Below are 21,284 nucleotides of genomic sequence, written 5' to 3' on the forward strand. Positions count from 1 at the left end.
ACAGGTGGATGCCTCAGGCCATTAAGCATCTGCTTGACATTGCCGTGATAGAATCCGTCCCCTCGGACCAGGAGGGCCGGGGGTTCTATTCAAACCTGTTCCTCATGTCAAAAGCTTCGGGGGGGATAGAGAGCTATTCTCGACTTGCAGTTCTTGAACCAACATCTTGTGTACCGCAAGTTCAAGATGATGTGGCTTAAATCCATTCTAGCAGGCATACGGGAGGGGGATTACAGGGCATCTATAGACCTCACGGAGGCTTTTTCTCCATATTCCCATCCTCCTACTCCATAGGGGATACCTACGTTTCTCCGATCTGGGTCGCCACTACCAATACAGGGCCCTACCCTTTGGATTATCCTCTGCACCTAGGTCATTCACCAAGGTACTGGCGGTGGTGGCAACCTACCTAAAGGGTTTCCCCAATAGGCTGCATTGCTACCTGGATGACATCCTCGTCTAGGGGGCATCCCCGGGTCAGACAAGGGCAGACTTCTGGCAGATCGTGGACACCCTTCAGGGGCTTGGGTTCTCCGTCAACTTTGAAAAGAGTTCCCTCATCCTGTCAACTATAATTCTCCATTTAGGGGCGGTTATAGACTCCCATGCAGGGAAGGCTTTACTCTCCCCAGACCGTAGGGCCAGTTTGGTTAAGATGGTTAAGCCGATCCGTAGGGACCGTTATGTTCCCATAGCCCTTCTTTAATTTAATTTTAATTTTATTAAATTTATAGACCACCCCCTCTCCCCAAAGGGACTCGCCTCCACTCGCTGCTTTATGGTGGGCCGGCTGCTGGAAGACTCTCTGTCCGGCAGCCGGCCCTCCATAGAGAGCACTCCTAGAGCAGCCGATGCTGGAAGACTCGGCCCCGAGTTTTGGAGTTTGGAGGTTATGCTCGGAATGGGGGGCGGTGGGCGGCGGCCAGCGGCGGTGCCCTGGGAGAGCTTCGCAAGGGCTTGATGAGGCTGCGGGCGGAACAGGCGCTCGTGCAGCTCCCCTCTCCAGCTGGGCAGAGCTCTATGCACTGACCTAGGGGGTATCCCAAATGTGCCAAGCCGTGGGAGCTGGCGGGTGGGCAGAGCGCCACATGGCTTGGCACCTTAGGGATACCCCCTAGGTCAGTGAATGGCGCTCTGCCCGGCTGGAGAGTGGATTTGCTGGGCGCTGCTCATGAGCATGGTTACCCCATGGCTGCTTCGCCCTTGAGACTGTGCCCGGCTCTTCGGGAGCCAGTTCACAAGGGAGCAGCCACCCGGCAACTCTCCCCTCCGGCCAGGCAGAACGCCACTCCGCAACCTAGCAGTATCCCTATGGTACCACTCCGCAACCTAGCAGTATCCCTAGCAGTATCCCGTGGAGCGGGCGCGCAATTTGGGCGTCCTCCTGGATGCCCGGCTGTCAATAGATGACCATGTGACGGCCGTGGCAAGGGGGGCGTTCCACCAGGTTCGCTTGGTGCGCCAATTGCGCCCCCTATTGGACCGGGGCACCCTACGCACAGTCACCCATGCACTGGTGATGTCCCTACTGGACTATTGCAATGCTCTCTACATGGGGCTTCCCTTGAGATGCACCCGAAGGCTGCAGTTGGTCCAGAACGTGGCCGCGCGGCCAATTATGGGAGGTACGAGATACTCCCTTGTAACACTTCTCCTGCGTGGCCTGCACTGGCTACCTGTGGCTTTTCGGGTGCGTTTCAAGGTGTTGACTATCATCTTTAAAGCGCTCTATAGCTACCTGCGGGATTGCATCCTGCCCCATACATCCCTGCGGCCGATTCGCTCTCACAGGGAGGGACTCCTCTGGGTGCTGTCCACTAGGCAGTGCCAGCGGGCGACGCCCAGGAGTAGGGCCTTCTCTGTGATGGGCCCGACCCTCTGGAATGACCTCCCCCCGACATTAGAATAACGACCGATCTCCGCTCCTTCCGTAAAAAACTTAAGACCCACCTGTTTAACTTAGCTGGCCTGGCCTAACTGTAGCTTTTGTGTCCCTCTAGCCTATATTTTAAATTTTAAATGTTTAGGGATAGATTTTTTAGGTTGTTTTAATTTTTAACTATAACTGTACAGCCTATCATATAATTTGTTTTAATGGGTATTTATAATTATCTAAGTTTGTATATTGTTTTATTGTGGTCTGTACACCGCCCCGAGTCCCTTTGGGGAGAGGGGGCGGTCTATAAATTTAATAAATTAAAATTAAATTAAATCCCGAAGGCGGCAAGCAACGTGAGCACTCCCCCCGCTCCTGCAACTTGGCGCTTTCAGGATAATGCTAGTGAGCGGTGCTCTGCCTGACTGGAGTGGGTGTTGTCCAGGGGGTTTATTTTCAGGGGTGGGCTTATATTTTTGCCCACGCGAAAAATTTGGCAAGGCTTTAGTCCCGGGACACGTCGTATTTTCGGGGAAACACGGTAACAGTACCGGTTTGTAGCCTGGGGATTGGGGACTCCTGCTCTACTGGCTTAATTCCCCCTGATTTTACAGAATTATAGGATAGTCAAGACCTTCTCCCAAAATGAGTGGGTAAATTCTTATTGAAAAAGATGGTCCTGAACACACCACAAATGGCTAAATGGAGCAGCTTCTAAAGACTATCCCCCCAAAATAAAATTAGTGCAGAATATGGCAGTGCCATTGCTGCAGGTGTTAACTCCAGGAGTGTATTATACTTGTGCACAAGGCTGTGCATTAGTTGCTGAAAACTCTATAAGTACAATTCAGAGTACTAGTATTAAGCTGTGTATGGTTGGCCATACACTCCAACTACACTCCAACTAACAACAGCTTATCACAGAAGAAACTCCTACTTATCCCGCATTTTAAAATAATAAACGTGGCCAGGTGCTTTTCTATTAGATAATTAATAATGTGAAATAGCCTCCCTGTCAATATTAGATTAACCTTCACCTTAATGCTTTTCCACAAAGAAGATAAATTTGGATTATTCAGCAGGGGCTTTCAGAATAAATACTTTTCACTGAAATTTTATTGAATCTTATTTATTTTATATCCCATCTTATCAATAACTCAATAACTTTCTTTATAAATAACTCAAGGTGGCAAACATACCTAACTATCTCTTCCTCCTATTTTCCCCCCAACAACTTTGTAATGTGGGTTGGGCTTTGAAAGACACACACACACACACACACACACACACACACACACACACCCTGTGTAAAATTGCACTGAAAAGATGCCTGACATAAAATATTTTAAAAAGCACAATATAAGACAAGAATAAACAGTTCATGTGTTGCATATGGTCTTTAAGATAATTCTATTCAAGCAGCTTATTTCTTTGATCAGTTCTGGATTACCCTGATCTTCTAAATCAGGGATAAACAATTTAGGACCCTCTACAAGATCTGAGTCACATGTCTCATAATCCCTAATCATAACCATGTTGGCAATGTGCATTAATAGTGTTAAAGACACACTGCAAATGTTTTAAAATAGCACTGTGGTGAATATTTTTGAAAGTATGAATGTGTATGAGTGAGAAGGAGGAGAATTACTATTTTCTTTTTATAATAGTTAATTGGTGTGACAGCAGCCATTTTGTAAGTATTTTTATACAAAATCACCTTTTCTCATAGGGCTGGACAAACCATTCCATGGTATGCTTTATGAATCATCCCTCAGAACCTTCTTATTAAAATGACAAGGTAGTCTTAACTATTGAAGAATTGATATGGTTCTTTCACTGTTCCTTCAGTCTAAGCATGCTGCTTCTTTGAACAGTATAGCTTGAATGTTCTTCTGACCAGGGTTCAAAGGGGTGTTTACAAAGAATTCTTAAGAGTGGCAGTCATGTATTATACTGGTTGGTTATTTGAGATCTTCACATTGAGCGGGGTTTTCTAATTGCAGTGCAGCAAATAAGCATGGCTGGAGGATAATTTCCTTCCTTCTGCTATTTAAAAACTGTAAATCAGTGATTTGAGATACATCCAGAACAAATAAGCAAACACTGTTACTATTAAATTAAAAATAGCCAGCTTTCCCCTTGATGCCAGAATAAAATTAATGTTGATGGTTAGTCTAGCTTCCCAAAGAAGAATATTCTATAGTTTTAGTACCACACTTGAAACACACTTTTTCTCTTTTATGCAAACTTAAGATGGACACTTTTGGTGGGCTCCCTCCACGAGAAGAACCATTTCTGTCTTGCCTACACCCTTTGGGACATCTTGCCACTAGAGGTGAGATTTGCCCACTGTCTTCTGACCTTCAAGAGAAGCCTTAAAATCTGACTACGCCAGTTGACATAGGACCCTGAAGGAGTAGCTTTAGGCTGGGAATGGTTGGTGCAGTAACAGCAAAGACACCCCTGCTGTTCTGTTCCAAACCCATGATTGTTTTAAAATCCTCTGCAATTTTAATTTGCTTTTATATTTAGAATTGTTTTTATGTCTATGTTTTTATACATTGTAAGCCCCCCAAATTCTCTCAAACGATGAGACAAGTGGCATAAAAATTTCATAAATAATAAATAAAATAAAACAGTGTTCCATCCAGCTGCTGTTATCTTCTTGAAAGTCAACCAATGCATATAGTAAATTTTAATCATCTTAAGAGAGGATTTATTTATCTATTTATTAGGTTTATAAGCCTGCCTAACTCAAATAGTGTGATTCTGGGCAGTGTACCGCATAAACAACAATAAATTAAAAAAATAAGAAAAAAAGAACACCATATAACAATAAATAAATAATATATAAATGTAAAATGGTAATGAATCACAACAAAAGAACTATAGTGGGACTCCCATTCTATAGGCTACTTAGAAGACCTAGCAGAAGAGGCAGGTTTTAACAGTTTTCCTAAAGGCAAGAAGAGGTAGGAATTGCACATGTGTGTGTGTGTGTGTGTGTGAAGCAGTTACAAAAACTCCTGTTGCTCCTGTTGTGGCCCAGCAGGATCCGGTTTAGCTGCTGATGGACTCGAATATCGAGGAACCATATGAGTCTGCCCTGGACGATGTGGAGGACCCTGTGCAGGGTTCAGACTGAGAGCAGGGACCAGAGAGGCTTGTTGGCCATCAGGAGGTGCCTGAGGCATGGAGCAGTGGGGAGGATCAAAGGCAGTTTGTCCCTTATGCTAGATTGAGAAGGGCTGAGAAACTAAAGCAGCAACTCCATAGGCAGACTCATAGAAGATGATTAAGCACAGGTGGTTGTGGATTGACCCCTCCCAAGAGAGATTATAGGTGAGGCGTTGGGAGGGGACATTTGCAGGAAACAACCGTTCGATTTAGTAGTTAAGAAAATCTATCTGTGTATTCTAGCCGTGTCTGTTCGTTTGGACTATCTGCGTTGCTTCATTTGAATTATCTGGGTTGCTGCAGAGCTACTCTATTGAAGTGAGTTGTCTGGGCCCTCAGCCAAAGGATTCGTTATCTCAGTAATTAAACAGTGGCAAACAGCCAAGTCTGTGTTCTGGTTTATTCACAGGCGTGGGTGGTGGTGGTCAGAACAGCTCCCTAGGTTGTGTAAGATAATAATGGCAAGATTTAAAAGAAGGATCCTGGAGCACACAAACTATTGTGGCCATTTTCTTCATAATCAGGACTTACTGGGTTTGGTGGACCCAACCAAGATTGATCAAAAGCAGCATTGGGTAAGATGACTTAAGAAGGATTTATAGGTGATATACCTGCTTTTCAAACAGGAATTCAACCTCATCTGGGCTATGACATTTATCTGAGCAGAGCCTCAAGGCAGACACATGGTTTCTGATTTCCGTATTTGGCTTGTTTAAAAAAATGCTAATTAGTGTTTTAGTAATTCAGTGTAAAATTATAAGACAGTCTGATGTTTTTCTACACACATTTAGGAATGAAACCGATCAGAAAAATTAAGTTATCATCATGTAAAGATGATGTAGGAATATAAGAAAATATGTCCAGGAAGTTGAGAAGACTAACCGTTCTATAGTACTATAGTTTAAATGGTATGGGGAAGCTTTATAGAAAGACACACATCATGAATATTTACCCCAATGTTTCTAGAGAACTAAATATGTATGAATGTCAAGCTGTTCCCCAACTGAATGGTAAACATATACTATATGAGCAGTTCAGTTAAGCTTATGATCAAAGACCAGTACAAGTAACGCACAAACAAGATACAATAGAGGGCTAAAATACCTTAACATAATGACCTAACTGGCATCTAATAAGTGAAATCCAAGATTTGTAAACATTAAAATTATACTAAATATAACTTCTAAAATTGCAGCAAGATAATGAGCAAATAAAATTTAAGATAGGGTTAAAACACATTTTTAGAATGGACTAACTAGCATCTAATAGGTAAAATCCAGTCTGCGGCCTTCATAATCTAAACACTAAAATTACATTAAATATAAAGCATCTAAAATTTATAGCAAAGTATCTAAAACTATTAAGTAAGAATAAAGTAATAATATATAAAATTTAATAAAATTATAGTTACAGAGCATGTACTATAGCAGGGGTCCCTAACCCCAAGGCTATCGACTGGTTAGGATTAGGGTGAGGAAAACTGTGCATGCGTGGGATCTAGGTTGTGCTCCAACCCATCCCCGATCCCTAGTGCCAAAAATGTTGGAGGCTGCTGCACCACAGGATGTTGGCCCATCAGGGTTCAGTGGATCCTTTGCTTCAGAGTTTGTTTTGCCTGTTTTATTTTGTCTTAAGGACTATGGAGGGAGGGTATTCTTACTTGAAAAGGTTGAATTCAACAGCCTTGATCCATGTACATTGAAAGTTTTCCTGAAAAGTTAATGATGCTAAAGCCTTGAGGGAAAAAGTTGGTTTAACCAAAGGTTTATAGAAACTAGACACTTTTATCATACCTGTCTCATTTCATTTTCATTTATCTTTCTTCTTATTTGTTTAGGCAATAAAAGAATTCTAATGGGAGCACTGTTCTGAAGTTCGGTTTTGCTGGGTGCCATTATGGGTGAGTTCCAAACATATGCCTGAGAATGTAATAATCCAATACTGAATTTAAATAGAAAATGATGAGTAATATTGAAACTCTATGTGAGTTTTTTTTAATCATATAAACATATGAATGGAATAAAATGCAATTGTTGCTGAAAGAAAATATAAATGAAGGAAGGAACACTACCAGAATTAATATCTAACATCAAGCTGTTGAGATCCATATTATAAATGCTCTTAAAATTACAATGCAAACTATCCTTAGATTCTACTTATGCTTCTTAATTCATTAGTTTTTTATGATTTTTAAAAACTTAGTTTGACAAGTACATTTCCTTGTTTCATTATTGTTTAAATAGATGAACAGCAAGCTTTGAATTCAATCATGCAGGATTTGGCAGTTCTTCATAAGGCAAGTCGTCCTGCTTTGCCGCTTCAAGAAATGGGAAAGGGAAAGTTAACTTCACCCAAAAAACAGGTAATCATCTAATGTGTTTGCCCAGCACAGTGAAGAATTTTTGCCTATAATTTTTACATTGATTTGTAATATGTATATTTTAGAAATTGAAATGAAATGGTTTTAAAATTACATAACAGATTTTAAACATATGTGCTGTATATGCTAGTTTATTTTCTGTGTCTTCCTTTCTAATGCTTCAAAAGACTGGAGAAAATTTATATACAATCCTTACCTCCAGATACATATTTTTATAAGATTGTGGAAAAGATCTCTTTATCAATGCAACTGAACACTAAAAATAAGTTTATATAATTCTCTTACAGAATGATGTACGAGTCAAATTTGAACATCGAGGAGAAAAAAGGTAAATAATAGTTCATTTTAGCAAATTTCTGTTATTTTCTGAATATGACAACTTTTTAAAATTTTTCACTGTTTCCATACATTTATAGAATCTTGACTTAATTTAAAACTACCTAGTCAATGTTTGAAAACCATAACCATTAACCATTTTTTAAAAAGTCCTGCAAAGGTTATGACTTCATAGTGCAGGCAGGTGGGCAGGTGCGGTGGGGGACAGGGAAATGCCATAGGCAGGTACTCTAAAGTGTAGATTAACATGTTGCAAATAGATGCTGTGGAGCACAGGAAAATTATGGGGAAGGGTGTTGTAGGCAGGCCATATAGAATGTGGGTGAGTGTCAATGGGTGGCAGGAGGCAGGCACTACAGAACTCAGGCAGGTGGAAAAACGACAAGAGTGACTTTTGACTTCTATTCAAGCTCCCCATTAGATTTGTTTTAGGGAAGCTGGCAGGGAATATTGTAAATCATGATCATGTGATCATGGGGATGCTGTGATGATTGAAATTCTGAGGACCTGTCATAAAGTCCCCTTGTTCAGCATTTTTGTAATTTTGAACAGTCACTGAGCAAATGTCATAACCCAACGACTACCTATAAATGTATGAGGATTTTTGTTTTAGTTTTAATTTCTGCTTAAAAATAGATGAAATAATGTACTGTATTGCAATCTTTCAGTTTTTATTTCAGTCCAAAATAGTTAAATAGTTAGAGAGCTAGACAGATAGACAGACAGTGTTTTCTAGGATGGTTACATAAGATGTTAATTGGCTTAATAATTAACCTCAAGCTACAAATATAACTATGTGGTAAGATTCAGGTTATTCTGACAAATTTTAAAATACAGGTATATTACATTCCATATGAAATTGTAAATCACATAGTACGAATTATTTTTAATATAGAAATTAATTCCTAGAATGCTTGACTGGGTAAAAATGTTGCAAATTAAAGTTTAGTTAAACTTGGTTTATCCTATTATACTTATTGTAATTCTTAAGTAGATCACTTCCTAGCATGGCTTTCTAATACTAGGAAATCTGTATAAGACTAGCAAAATAATCTTTTTACTGTCAATTAGCTCATTAGTCTCCTCCTATAGTATAAAGAAATAAGGCATAATTGGTTATTGCACTGAGCAATATTTTGAGATACTGTTTTGTCCACCAGAAGTCATTGACTTGGAATAATTGAAGTTGAAATTTCTCCCTTTGGAAGGAAAGGAAAGGGACAAGCCTTTATTTAGTACTTTGTAGAGGCAAAGAAAGGAACAAGAGCTTGGTTCTCCATTGCAATTGAATACAGCTCCTGTAGTTTAATTGTTGGGGAAAGTTGTTTTCCTTTTTTTTTCAAGATGGCACTGAAAATAAGTTGGACTTTCATAATTATTATTTGTATTTTTTTTCATTTCTGTAGATTATTTCTAATAAAGTTGTATCCTACTTTATAGAATCCTACAGTTTTCTAGACCTATCAAGCTCGAAGATCTTGCATCAAAAGCTAAAGTTGCCTTTGGACAGACCATGAATTTGTATTACAGCAATAATGAGGTAAAATAATGGTTTTTAGACTGTTCTTTGTTGATATAGTGAAAGCTTGGTGACAGGACTACTTGAAGCTCTGCGACATATTTAAGGTTTGCAGTGAGTTACATTCCACTTGTGCCATTTATAATGTGGCTTTTTGCTTTCATAAAAATATTTTTTCTCATCAAATCATGTATTGATGTAATAAGATTTTTCATTGTGTTTTGGGAAACAGGAAAGCGAAATAAAAATATGTAATATAATATCTTTATTTTTAAGGAAATGTAATACAACTCCTTTGGAAGATATGATTGGGAAATAAAATGTATCTTATTAAATATAAAATCTGTGAATTGGTTAGGGTTTGCAGAATATCATCACTGTGTAACTGAGAAGCAACAGCCTTGTCTACAATAAGACATTAAAAATTGAGATCTCTTTCAGTAACAGTATATCATTACTAAATAAACACTTAAGAGGAAGATTGAGCAACAATAACAAGCAGTTCATCTTACCTTTCTGACTTATCTAGGCAGAATACTAGTAATGCCATACCTTTTGAAATAATTTCTATAAGGGTTGGCAGAAACTATTCATAATTACAGAGTTTCTCTTCTTCATATTTGCCACTCTAACTACTTGATGATGCCTTACCCTTCTCTAAATCTGCATTTTTCACTAATTCAAGTTTGGCAAAGTGCTATAGTTAAGGCATCAGGCTAGAAATCAGGAGCCCTAGTCCCACCTTTGGCACAAAACCAGCTGAATGATCCTGGGGCAGTTATTTCTTCTCATCCGTAGGAAGGAGACAGTGGCAAACCACTTCCAAAAAACCTTGCCAAGAAAACTGCAAGAACTAGTCCAGATAGTTGCCAGAAATCAGCACTGAGCTTAAGGCACAAACATATTTTTTTCTAAATATGATAAGTTTGCCACCTTGAGTTCTTTTTAAAAATGATAAAGGCAGGATATAAATAAATAAATTAAAAAGTTCCATTTTGTAGAATTGAAAAAATAGATGATAATAAAAATATTTATTAAATAATGTTTAATAGTTAAATATTAAGAAACCATTATTTATTTGTTTGTTTTGTATCCTGCATTTACTATTTTCAAAAATAATTCGAAGTGAACCTATCCAACACAGCTTCCTTTGCCTGCTTTCCCCACCACAACAATCATTGGGCTGAGAAAGTTACAGCTCAAAGTTACCCAGCTGACTTTCATGGCCAAGGCAGGACTTGAACTCATGGTTTGTAGCCTGGTGCCTTAACAACGAGACAAACTGTTTCTCTTAATATTTAGTATTTTAGTATTGTTTTGGTATTTTTAAATTTTATTTTAGCATTTTATTTTAGTATTGTTAAAAAGAAAAAAAAACACCTAGGCATTTGCATTGCAGTTGTAAAAACAGAATATTTGATCAGATTACTTGAAGTCCTTTTCCTTGCTCCTTTACGGAGAAAATAATAGTTGTCATGACAAAAATAGCACATTTTATCAGTGCAATGCTGCGAATCAGATGTGGATTTATTTTTCTTTTAGCTACTTCCTTCCATGTATTAAGAAGCCTTAATTTATTATGCTTCACCAAATTTCAAAAACTATAGCCACAAAGAACATAGGCATCTTTAACAAGTAGCATTTGGGATATGGGAAAACCTGGTTAATTTTTACTATGATTACATCTTTCTACTGATTACAGATCCTGCTTAGCCAAATAGTCATAATTAAATATCCTTTTTATGGCTCATTTTTACCCTTTTTCTAGCACACTATCCCTTAGTTCTGCTAAATATTAATTATTGAAGACAGTTGATGTTGCTACAGTTCATTTTCAGGCCACAAACTTAATGTGTACATACATTGTTTGTATTTAATTTGCACTTTAATCTTGTGAATTTTTCCTATGTATAGCTGGTAATTCCATTAGCTATCCAGGATGATCTGGACAAAGCTGTGGAGCTCCTTGATCGCAGTGTTCACATAAAGAGCCTCAAGATACTGCTTGTTGCTCATGGAAACACACAGGTGTGTTAAGGCTTTGTGTAAATTTGTATATTGCTATAACACTTTCCTCTGTTGTTTGCTTGTGACCCCTAACAACCTGATCCCGTTGGAAAATTGCCATCTATCCACTTCCTTTATCAAGGAGTATTTTTTGAGGGGGGTTCTTGTTTCAGAAAGAAACAGAGCACTTGTTTTCATTAACAAGTGATTTTTGATCAAATCTATAAAAAAGATTTGAGTCAAAATCATTAGTTGGATAATGTCTGCATGAATTCTTATTCTTTGTCTTGTAACCCATTAAGTTTGGTTATTCTCATGTGCACATTATTTATATTTGTAACTCACAAAATGCAAGTGTTTGTGTGGGTATATGTAGTATAGTAAAAATTGTTAATGATACAGTATATATTGCATGTAATAAACCATGTTCTGTATGTTCACAGCGTATTCATGAAATATAAATTGCAATCACAAATCTCATTATATAATATCATGTTTTTACTTTAAAGGTTACAAATGTTATATTTTTAATAGTTGTGTCATTAGAACAGTAGGAGAGAGAGATTATAGCCAAAGCCCAAAACAATTTAAAAGATGATGAAAAAATTATATATCAACTATATTTTGATTGTCTATTTCTATCCTTAGTGAGATGTGTGCAGAAATATTCCTAGGTGTGCCAGAAACTTTATTTTTCTGTTTCTAAATAATCCCACTTAATGTATTTAACCTTTCATTCTTGCTATCAATATAATTTTAACATTTGGAATGTGTGCACTTGGGAAATAATAGCATATTAATATTTTACTTGAAACGGGCAGAAATTTGGGGAAAAGTCCAGTGTCATCAAACTGGAATTTTGTGCCATGGGGTTTTAAATAGCTCTGTCATCTGCAATTCCATCTTCATAAAATTTGTACCAGAAGTTCTCAATCCCTCCTAGCCAAATTTGAGGACTATGGAAGGGAGAATAATTTGCTCTACCCATTATCGTCTGTGGAAGTAGAAATGAAACACTGGATGTCCTCTATATTTATGACAAAATGTTGCTTCCTTTTTTAGAAGGGTAGATTTTTTTAAAGCATATATAAGCAAACATACTTTTCCTTGTAGAATAACATGGATCCCTTGTCATCATTAGAAGATTTGGATAATACAGTTTTCAGAGTAACAGAAAAGAAAAACAGGAATTCTGTAATAGGTAATAATCCTTCATACGTTTTATTTGAAACTGGTGGTTTATTTATTTATTTATGAAACATATTTTGGTGCTGCTACAGTTATTTGCAAAAGGCAAGCAATTCAAATATTGCTGCACACAAAGACCCATGATTAATGTGCAGTATGAATCTTGAATAATTGGAAAGTCATAGGAATATTAAACAAGTCAAAACTAAATTCATGTAATACTAGAATTGTAACAAGAACAAAGTACAACACAAAATCTTTATGGGAATACAGGTAGTCCTCGACTTACAACAATTCATTTAGTAACCATTCACAGTTGCAATGGCACTGAAAAAAGTGACTTATGACCATTTTTCACACTTATGACTACTACAGCATCTCTATAGTAACGTGATCAAAATTCAGACACTTGGGGACATGACTTTGTGGCCTTCTGACAAGCAAAGTCAATGGGAAAACCAGATCCACTTAACTGCATTATTAGCTTAAGAACTTCAGTGATTCACTTAACAAATGCGGCAAGACAGTGGATTAAAATGGAGTAAATGGAGTAAAATTCACTTAACAAATGTCTCCCTTGACAACAGAAATTTTGATGTGATACAGTCTCAATGCCTTTAGCTTTTTCAAATTCAGTTTTTAATTCTTTTCATGTCCTGCCCATATTTTTCATACTTACACATCTGAAAGCTACCAAAATTAAAGCAGGCATATTAATTGTTTTGGTAGATTAAAGACAAACCATCAAGAATCATTTATTAGTTTAATTTTTAAATCAAGTAATATTCTTTTCTTCTGATCCTTCAGGTATTTTCTATTTCAACTGATGTGAACATTTCATATCAATAAAAACATTCCAAAATAGAGTCAGGATGAAAAAAATGTGGAAATAATGACTAATATTTTATATTTTCTTTGCAATACATGTCACTTTGTAGACCACTATTCCACAATTTTGTATTCTGTGAGGGAATTACATATAATCAGCATCAGAAAATTGTCTGAACTAAGGGAAAATGTATTTTTCGATACTTGTAGTTTTATCTGGGAAAACAGTATGTTTTCACTACTTGAAAGCAAAACATCAAAAATCACTCTATGTTGGAAAGCATCAATGATATTAAGGAATATCATTCTGAAATACTGTGTGAACAAAGAAGGAAGAAAAAACAAGCATTTTTTAAAAGTATGCGTTCAGCATTTTTGACAGTGTACACCTGTTTGTATCAGTGTGTAAAATATATCTCCCTCTGATACTTTATATACCACATAGAAAATTACAGAAGTACTTACTGTATTTCTTTATATTTGAAATTGTTCTATATTAAACTAAAGTTGCTTGCCTTTCAGCATGCATAATTTAAAATAATAGAAAATACCTGAAGGATCAGAAGAAAAGAATATTATTTGATTAAACATTTTAAACTAATAAATGATTCTTGATGGTAAGTTTGTTTATTATCTTTTTCCATTTTTTAAAAATTCAACAGGCTATACTCGTGACAGCAGCTCTCCTCCTCCAGGATACATTCCAGATGATCATGTGGCACGGAATGGATCATTCACTAGTATCAATAGTGAAGGCGAGTTCATTCCAGAAAAAGACTTAGTAAGCATTCTCTTGTTAAAGGATTTTCTACATGCATATCTGGTAGCTTGAGGGTTTTTTTGGTTGGTCCCCCTTTTTCTCCTTAAATTTTGGATTAACATTTATGATGTGCTTTGAACTAATCAAATTTTTGCAGTACATTTTTTGTGCTTTTCTTTCAGATATTGGATCCATTATCACTGAGTAGCCCTGAAAATTCTGGCTCAGGAAGTTGTCCTTCACTTGATAGCCCATTAGATGGGTGAGAATCATTTATAATTTGTCTTTCTGCTATACTCTGCAAGTCATAGTTTCTTAACTATATACAGGAGGCTGTTAGTTATTAAGAATTTAATATTGCAATGTTTTGTGTTTCTAGAGAGAACTACCCTAAGTCCCGGATGCCAAGAGCTCAGAGCTATCCTGATAACCATCAAGAATTCTCTGGTAGATAAAAACAAATAGACATTGTTTCCAATGTTATTGTTATAAAGTTTTATATTATAATATTAAGTACTTCACAATATAGCGTTTGAGTTGGACAAAGACTATGGTAGCAAATGCAGAAATTTATGTAATTCAGCTATATTATTAAAGAAATATCTAACAAATCAGGAAATAGCAATCATTGCTGAGATGATAAAAAGGATCTTCTGTTTTTTTATTTTTAGTAGATATATTTATAATTTCAATTTTTTCAAGGTCCTTTGGATTTATGCAACTATTTGTCTAGCTCTGTAAACATATGATGTTTAAACATATAAAATATTGACCATATTTATTTAAGTCATTGTAACCTTCACAATTGGAGCTGCAGTAAGAATCTTAAAACTTTTAAGCTTTCAGACACTTGACAAAGTTCTACTGAAATCAAGATAGAATTTAATATTAGTATACGATGAAGTTGTACTGAATTTCACAGTTGAACTGGAAATTTAATCTAGTGGAGCAAAGCATCTTAAAACCTTCAAAAGATTATAACGTACTCTAAAAGATATGTGAGATTTGTTTTAAATGGATGCTTGTTATATTGTAATCTTGTTTTGAAAGCTTTAAAAGACCACAAAATGGGCTTCAGATGTAATAAATGTATGTTCCCATAGTGAAAGAGAATGAGCAGAACCAATCATGCTTACCAAGAAGATAATTAAGCAATATTTCTTGAACAAACTGGGATCTAAATGATGAAATTTGTGTATGTATATAGTATAATACAGTATATTTTCAAAAGGCAACTGGAAAGAAAGTTCAGTTGCCTTTTGAAAAAGCACCTTTGGGACAGTCATGACCTGGATGACTGAGAATCTCCATCCACATATAGTATAGTAGTGTAAAGTCTATTATATTCATAGAGGAAGAATTACTCTGCAATAATAAAGGTATATGCTTGTAAAGAAAAATATTTCTGGGGCATAAAATATGTATTAAAATAAATGTGCTGTTTTTAAAAGGCAATATGAATATGTTCTTTGTATTCTGCCCCTAATTTAGGAATGACAGATACAGTATATATTATGGGGAAAAAAGCATTGTCCTTTATGTATGCTTTTTCTGATTTGAAATTGGGGATGATACATAAACCTTTCTATTCAGTTTTGGTTAGTTTATACTTTTTAATGGAATAAAACAAAAATATTTTTCTTCAGATTATGACCTCCCAATATTTGAAAAGTTTGTCAAAGGTGGAACTTATCCTCGGTACCATATTTCATACCAACATCAAGAATACAGTGATGGTGAGTTGTGGGTCAGCTAACTTACCTGGTTTATATTTTTCTTCAAATTCTTGGTTTCTTTTACTTTAAATTAAGAGAGCATTATTTTTGTGTATTAATTTTGAATTTATAAATCTTTGGGTGGTTTTTTTTAACTAACATTTGTCAGCAGGACCTTTTTAGGGTTGTCTTAGAACAGCAGAATGAAATCTTTTACTTGTGACCACATACAGGCTGCTGCTAAATTTTTTACAGTTCCAGAGCATACATGCCTTCCCTAGATTGCCCAGTAAAATATCAGTTTTGGAGCAGCATAATATTTTCATTTAGAAACACAAGATAAAATTCATAGTGGTTCTTTAAGCTGTTAGGAGACTTAATGCATTTGTTCTTAGCAAAACTATTCCCAGAGGCTATCAACAACCTCCCTCGCCCCTGGTCTCTTCTTCTCTTATGCCATCACTATATTGTATCACTGTTAGGCTGCCAACCAGGCTCAAAATAGGGAGGAAGAGAAGTGTGTTTACGAGCCCCAGAATCTGTTTCACACAGTTGGAATAGCTTTTGAAATCATATGAGAAGTGGTGCAAGGATTTGCAAAGAAGAGATATCCTCCTCCTTCATTCGGGTGATTGGATGCCTCATTGCCAGCCTTGGAGGCTTCATTTTGTCAAAAACACCCAAACGTTGAGCTGGCAGCATTCTAGCATAATATAAATTTAATCACAAATGTTGATATTTAATTATCAGGAAAGCTTCCAGTTGGTTCTTCAAGTTCTCAACATCTGAAAGAACACTCCCAAAATATTTCTTGTTTTACTTAAATGGGCCCTTCCATTCATGGAAGAGAATGGAAAAGATGCAGATCTAATATGGTCCACAATAAAATAATTTCAACATATTTTCAGTGCTTTTTTTTGCAACTTCTAGTGGCCAGGCTTATGTTGTTCTGGAAGGTTTTCCATATTGTTAGAACAGCTTTTCAGGAGATGACAGTGAGAAGGAACAATTTACTAGAGTACCTTCTTTGCTTCCTTCTAGAGCATTTCATAGTTGAGTTCGGTTCATGGCAACTAATTTCAGTTTTGTGTGAATAATGTTTTTTCTTAAATTGACTATTTGTAATGAACTCCTAGAGTTTCATCAACTATGGTATTTAAAAGATCAGCAAGGCTATTTACTTTATAGAGCTGAAGCTATTATTTTCCCACCATCAGTAAAAAATATTATAGTGTTATATTTTAAACCTTCCATGTTTAGAAAATTAAAATCTATTTTCCAAGAAAAGCTGCTTTCTCTGGTCCATTACAAAGATAACTACTTTGGTTATCATATGTATTTCTTATTATCAAAGGACCTGAGAGTAATGTTTATGATTGCCTGTCAAGTCTGTAACATATCTCAGGTACTGTCTAGTGATCTTTACTGTCAGTTCCGTCGAGAACAATGTACTGATAAACAGTATGGTTCATAATACTATGGTGTTGGATTTACTTATAATTTCTGCAGGTCGTAAAACTTTTCCAAGAGTTAGAAGGACTCAAGGAAACTGTTTACGCACTCCAGTAAGTTTCAGCCCAACTGATTATTCATTGAGCACAAGCAGTGGGAGCAGCATTTTCACTCCAGAATATGAAGATGGACGAATGCGGAGAAGAGGAAGTGATATAGAAAATCCTACCTTGACCGTAATGGACATCAGTCCTCCCAGCCGCTGTAAGGAGAAACAATATATTGACTTGTAATCCCTCATCTAAACTATAATTCAGTTGTTGAAATAGCTAGGTTTTATATGCAAGTGTGAGGAAAATAAATGATCAGAGGAATGGGAACATGTCAGAAGAATAGACTAAAAACAGAAAATCCAACATACAGAAGAAGGGTGTAGGCCCCAGTAAGCTGTATCAGGAAATTCATATGGCAACCTACTGTACGTGTTCCTTTTACTAAGAATAATTCTATTTTGAAGATAGTAACAGTAAAAGGGCAGAAAATAATTTGAAATCTATTCATGTTAATATGTGTGCTTGCATTTAGTGTGTTTGTGTGTTAGTAAATTTTGGAGAAAATTCTCGCATTACATACTGACTAATAACACTGCAAACTTATCAAAAACAGGAATTGTAAGTATTCAAAGGGTAAATGTTTATATTTTAAAATAGAATAAAATATGCTGACTTGGGAGCTTTTTGTACAGTGTCAGAAAAGTGTTGGTCTGCTTTTCCCTTGTATAGTTGGATATATCAGACTTCTCACATTTTGTTGCAGCCCCACGTGCTCCAACTAATTGGGTACTTGGTAAACCGCTTGGCCAAGGTGCATTTGGTAGAGTTTATCTATGCTATGATGCAGACACAGGACGAGAACTAGCTGTTAAACAAGTTGAGTTTGATCCTGACAGCCCAGAGACGAGTAAGGTAAGAATTTGGGAAGGAAGTGCCCCCTCTCAGCTTTCTGATATGTACACATGGTGCTGAAAGAAAAAAATGAACTAGAAAATTAAATGAATGACAATTGTAAAGTGCATTTTTATTACTTTGTGATATTCAAACATGTAATTTTGGATTCAATATTAAGAGTATAAGCTACAGAGGACTTATTGAAACCCACAGTATTACCAATAACATTTAAGAATTATATACAATTCATATTTTGTTCAGTAATTTGATCATTGTTTTAAATGTGTACACATAATTCAAACAGAGTCCTCTGAGAACCACTGCTGTGCAATTCTTATTGCAATTTATGGGAGCATTGTAGATTCTTTGATATTGTTTAAAGTGACTTGCGGAAGCTGTTTCTCTAGGTCATAGTTCAATTAAGAGTGAGAATAAATGCTTTTATATTTTTTGCAAAACTGAAGTGTTCGTTTAATTATAAAAATAGTAAAGCAGCTAAAATGGTTTGTAGTGATTAATATTAATGAGCTAGCAATAATGATTTTTAAATTATTCAGTTTAAATTTAAAAAAATACTTGAATCAAGTATTTTTGGTATGATTTAGTGCTAGAAATTTGCTCTTATTCTATTATGTTACTTTTAGGAAGTAAATGCCCTTGAATGTGAGATTCAGCTTCTGAAAAATCTGCTACACGAAAGAATTGTTCAGTATTATGGCTGCTTAAGGGACCATCCGGAAGGAACACTTTCTATATTCATGGAATATATGCCAGGGGTAAGCCACTAGTCCACAAGGAGACAGTAAATTTATGTAATATGTGTATGCCTATATGTAAAAATCAAATCTGCAAATGGAATGATGTGTACCATCAATCTGAAAAGAATACTAAGTTTCTATAAATATCTTCTGTTTTTCATTAGCATCTACAAACAAACATTTCTGAAACCCCACAGAGTGTTTTTGCTATCTGCATTTTGCTCTTGGCATATCTATTGTCTAACAAGCATATTTAATTATTGAATTTTATTTCTATATAAGTATGAAGCACCATATTAAATATTTATGTCTTGGTCAAAATAAGCTAAGGGGATATCTGAGGCTTAAAAGAAATTAGCATGATCAAACAAAACAAATAATTTTAAATTAACAACTATTATTCTTTTTAATATTATAAACAAGTTTGGTACTTGCAGCATTCTGTTATCTTTCTAGTATGAATCAAAAGATATACGTTCCAGAAAGAATCTGGACTTAAAGTTTACATCCTATTTTCCCTAAGTTGAAGTTGCACACTTGGTGGGCTGGATTTAGTGCTCTGCAAGTTAAGGTGAGATGGAGAAAGATTTCCAAGACCAGTTTGCTCTAGTGGTTAAAGCTCCAAACTAGAAAGTAAGAGATTGTGAGTTCAAATCCAGCCTTAACCCTGAAAGCTAGGTGGGTGGCTTTGGGCCAGTTGTTGTGGGGAAAATAGAAAAAGGAAGATGTGTTGGATATGTTTTCTGCCTTGAGTTATTTGTAAAAATAATGGGCGGGCTACAAATAAATAAAAATAACTTTGTGGATTCAATCAGTGTTTTAAGTGCTGTAACTTTTATAGGGTGGATTTCTAGAAAACTTATGTTAAGATCTTTTACTATAGCAAGTTTCTTTCTTTCATTATAGGGCTCAATTAAAGATCAGTTGAAGGCATATGGTGCTCTCACAGAGAATGTGACTCGGAAGTATACTCGCCAGATCCTGGAAGGAGTTCACTATTTGCACAGTAACATGATTGTACATAGAGATATTAAAGGTACTGATGGGGGCATTGTTATAAATGTGCTTGTTGAATTGTAAATATTTCTTCCTAAATCTTGAAGAGTTGGTTTCCTTTTTCTCCTGGTATACTACTAAAAATAGCATTTTATTGAACACCTTTCCTGCACTTTTCAAAACTTAATAAGTACATGTTTCAAGTGAGTGTGTTAGAAAAATGGTTAATATATGATATGATAGATACAATGCAATACAATACAATTGTAATGTTATAATACAATATTGATTAACAAGCAGCAAGCCCAATTCTATTTGGTTGAAGTGATAGTTTTACTAAGGATTACTGGCCAGACCATCAGGGTTCAATAGCATCCTGGTGCAATGTTTTGGAAACCAATTTGATGCCAGGCACATCTTGAAAGGGCTGCACATTGTTTCCCAGGCCAGGTGTCCTTCGCCATCTGGATTAGTCCAATTTTCACACGTCTGGTTTCTGCCAGTGCCATTCCCTCCCCCCTTTACCTCCTTTTACTTCCTCCTGCACTTCTTCCCCAAATGGCTATCCCCCCCCCCCCCCGCATTGATGGCAGGATGCCAGTAACTTAGTGGAGCATAGCAAAGATAGCAGAGCTGACAGCTGTGGTGGGGGCCTGGGAAGTTTTGTCCAGCTATGGCTGGAGTACAAGTTGCAACTGTACATGAAATGGGACCAATAAAACACTTCAAGAAAACCTTTTCATGAAGATAAATGAGGGAGGGAAGGAAACACATTAGACTTGCAAGTTTATATTATAGTAGCTGTTCTAATAAAAGTACTTTAGGTCTACTCAGTGTATGTTACTTGGTTTTGCCCACCTTGTAGGTCTGATACTACCTTCTTTGTGCAATTCACAATGCAAATGTTGACCCTAAAGATCTGCATAGCCTGTTGCTGAAGTATTGTACCAGTTGGAGATGGAGGCATAAATGTTTTTTTTCCTGTCACATGTAACCCTTACCCAGAAAAATTCAAGCCACCCCATTTGATTAGTTTTAGTACATTTTAAATTCCTATTTAAGAAGGTATTTGAAATTAGAAAGAACCATCTTTTATTTGTTTATTAATGTTGAAACAGATTTTTATGTTATGATTTTAATTTTGATCAGTTGTACCATGGATGTTTTATAGCAAATTACTTATTATTCACTGACAGTCAATTGATGGCCTGAGCTAAAGTTTAATAAATAACTAAGAGTCAGTGGAGAGTCAATGCATAGACCTAATGCTCATGTCGATTATTACTTGCCAACAACTGGTATATTCTGGATTAATAGAAGCTTCTGAATGATCTTCAATGGCAGC

General features: G+C 36.3%; 1 protein-coding gene across 3 annotated transcripts in view; it reads left to right on the forward strand.

Annotated features, from left to right (window-relative positions):
* Window positions 1-21,284, forward strand: part of MAP3K2 (mitogen-activated protein kinase kinase kinase 2) — a 51,879-nt gene that overhangs the window by 16,154 nt on the left and 14,441 nt on the right. For 2 of the 3 annotated variants that reach the window (XM_081948406.1, XM_081948407.1), the window contains exons 2-15: window positions 6,891-6,953; window positions 7,297-7,415; window positions 7,721-7,761; window positions 9,210-9,309; window positions 11,203-11,316; window positions 12,409-12,496; window positions 13,974-14,092; window positions 14,254-14,333; window positions 14,451-14,518; window positions 15,718-15,807; window positions 17,296-17,502; window positions 18,055-18,203; window positions 18,830-18,961; window positions 19,850-19,979. In XM_081948406.1, the coding sequence (XP_081804532.1) occupies window positions 6,950-6,953; window positions 7,297-7,415; window positions 7,721-7,761; window positions 9,210-9,309; window positions 11,203-11,316; window positions 12,409-12,496; window positions 13,974-14,092; window positions 14,254-14,333; window positions 14,451-14,518; window positions 15,718-15,807; window positions 17,296-17,502; window positions 18,055-18,203; window positions 18,830-18,961; window positions 19,850-19,979 (1,441 nt within the window). In that variant the 5' untranslated portion in view covers window positions 6,891-6,949. Of the gene's footprint in view, window positions 1-6,890; window positions 6,954-7,296; window positions 7,416-7,716; window positions 7,762-9,209; window positions 9,310-11,202; window positions 11,317-12,408; window positions 12,497-13,973; window positions 14,093-14,253; window positions 14,334-14,450; window positions 14,519-15,717; window positions 15,808-17,295; window positions 17,503-18,054; window positions 18,204-18,829; window positions 18,962-19,849; window positions 19,980-21,284 lie in introns of those variants that run through there. The other variant, XM_081948408.1, reaches the window with a different exon arrangement.

This window comes from Natrix helvetica (assembly GCF_964273705.1).
Source record: "Natrix helvetica genome assembly, chromosome: 1".
Lineage (NCBI taxonomy): Eukaryota > Metazoa > Chordata > Lepidosauria > Squamata > Natricidae > Natrix > Natrix helvetica.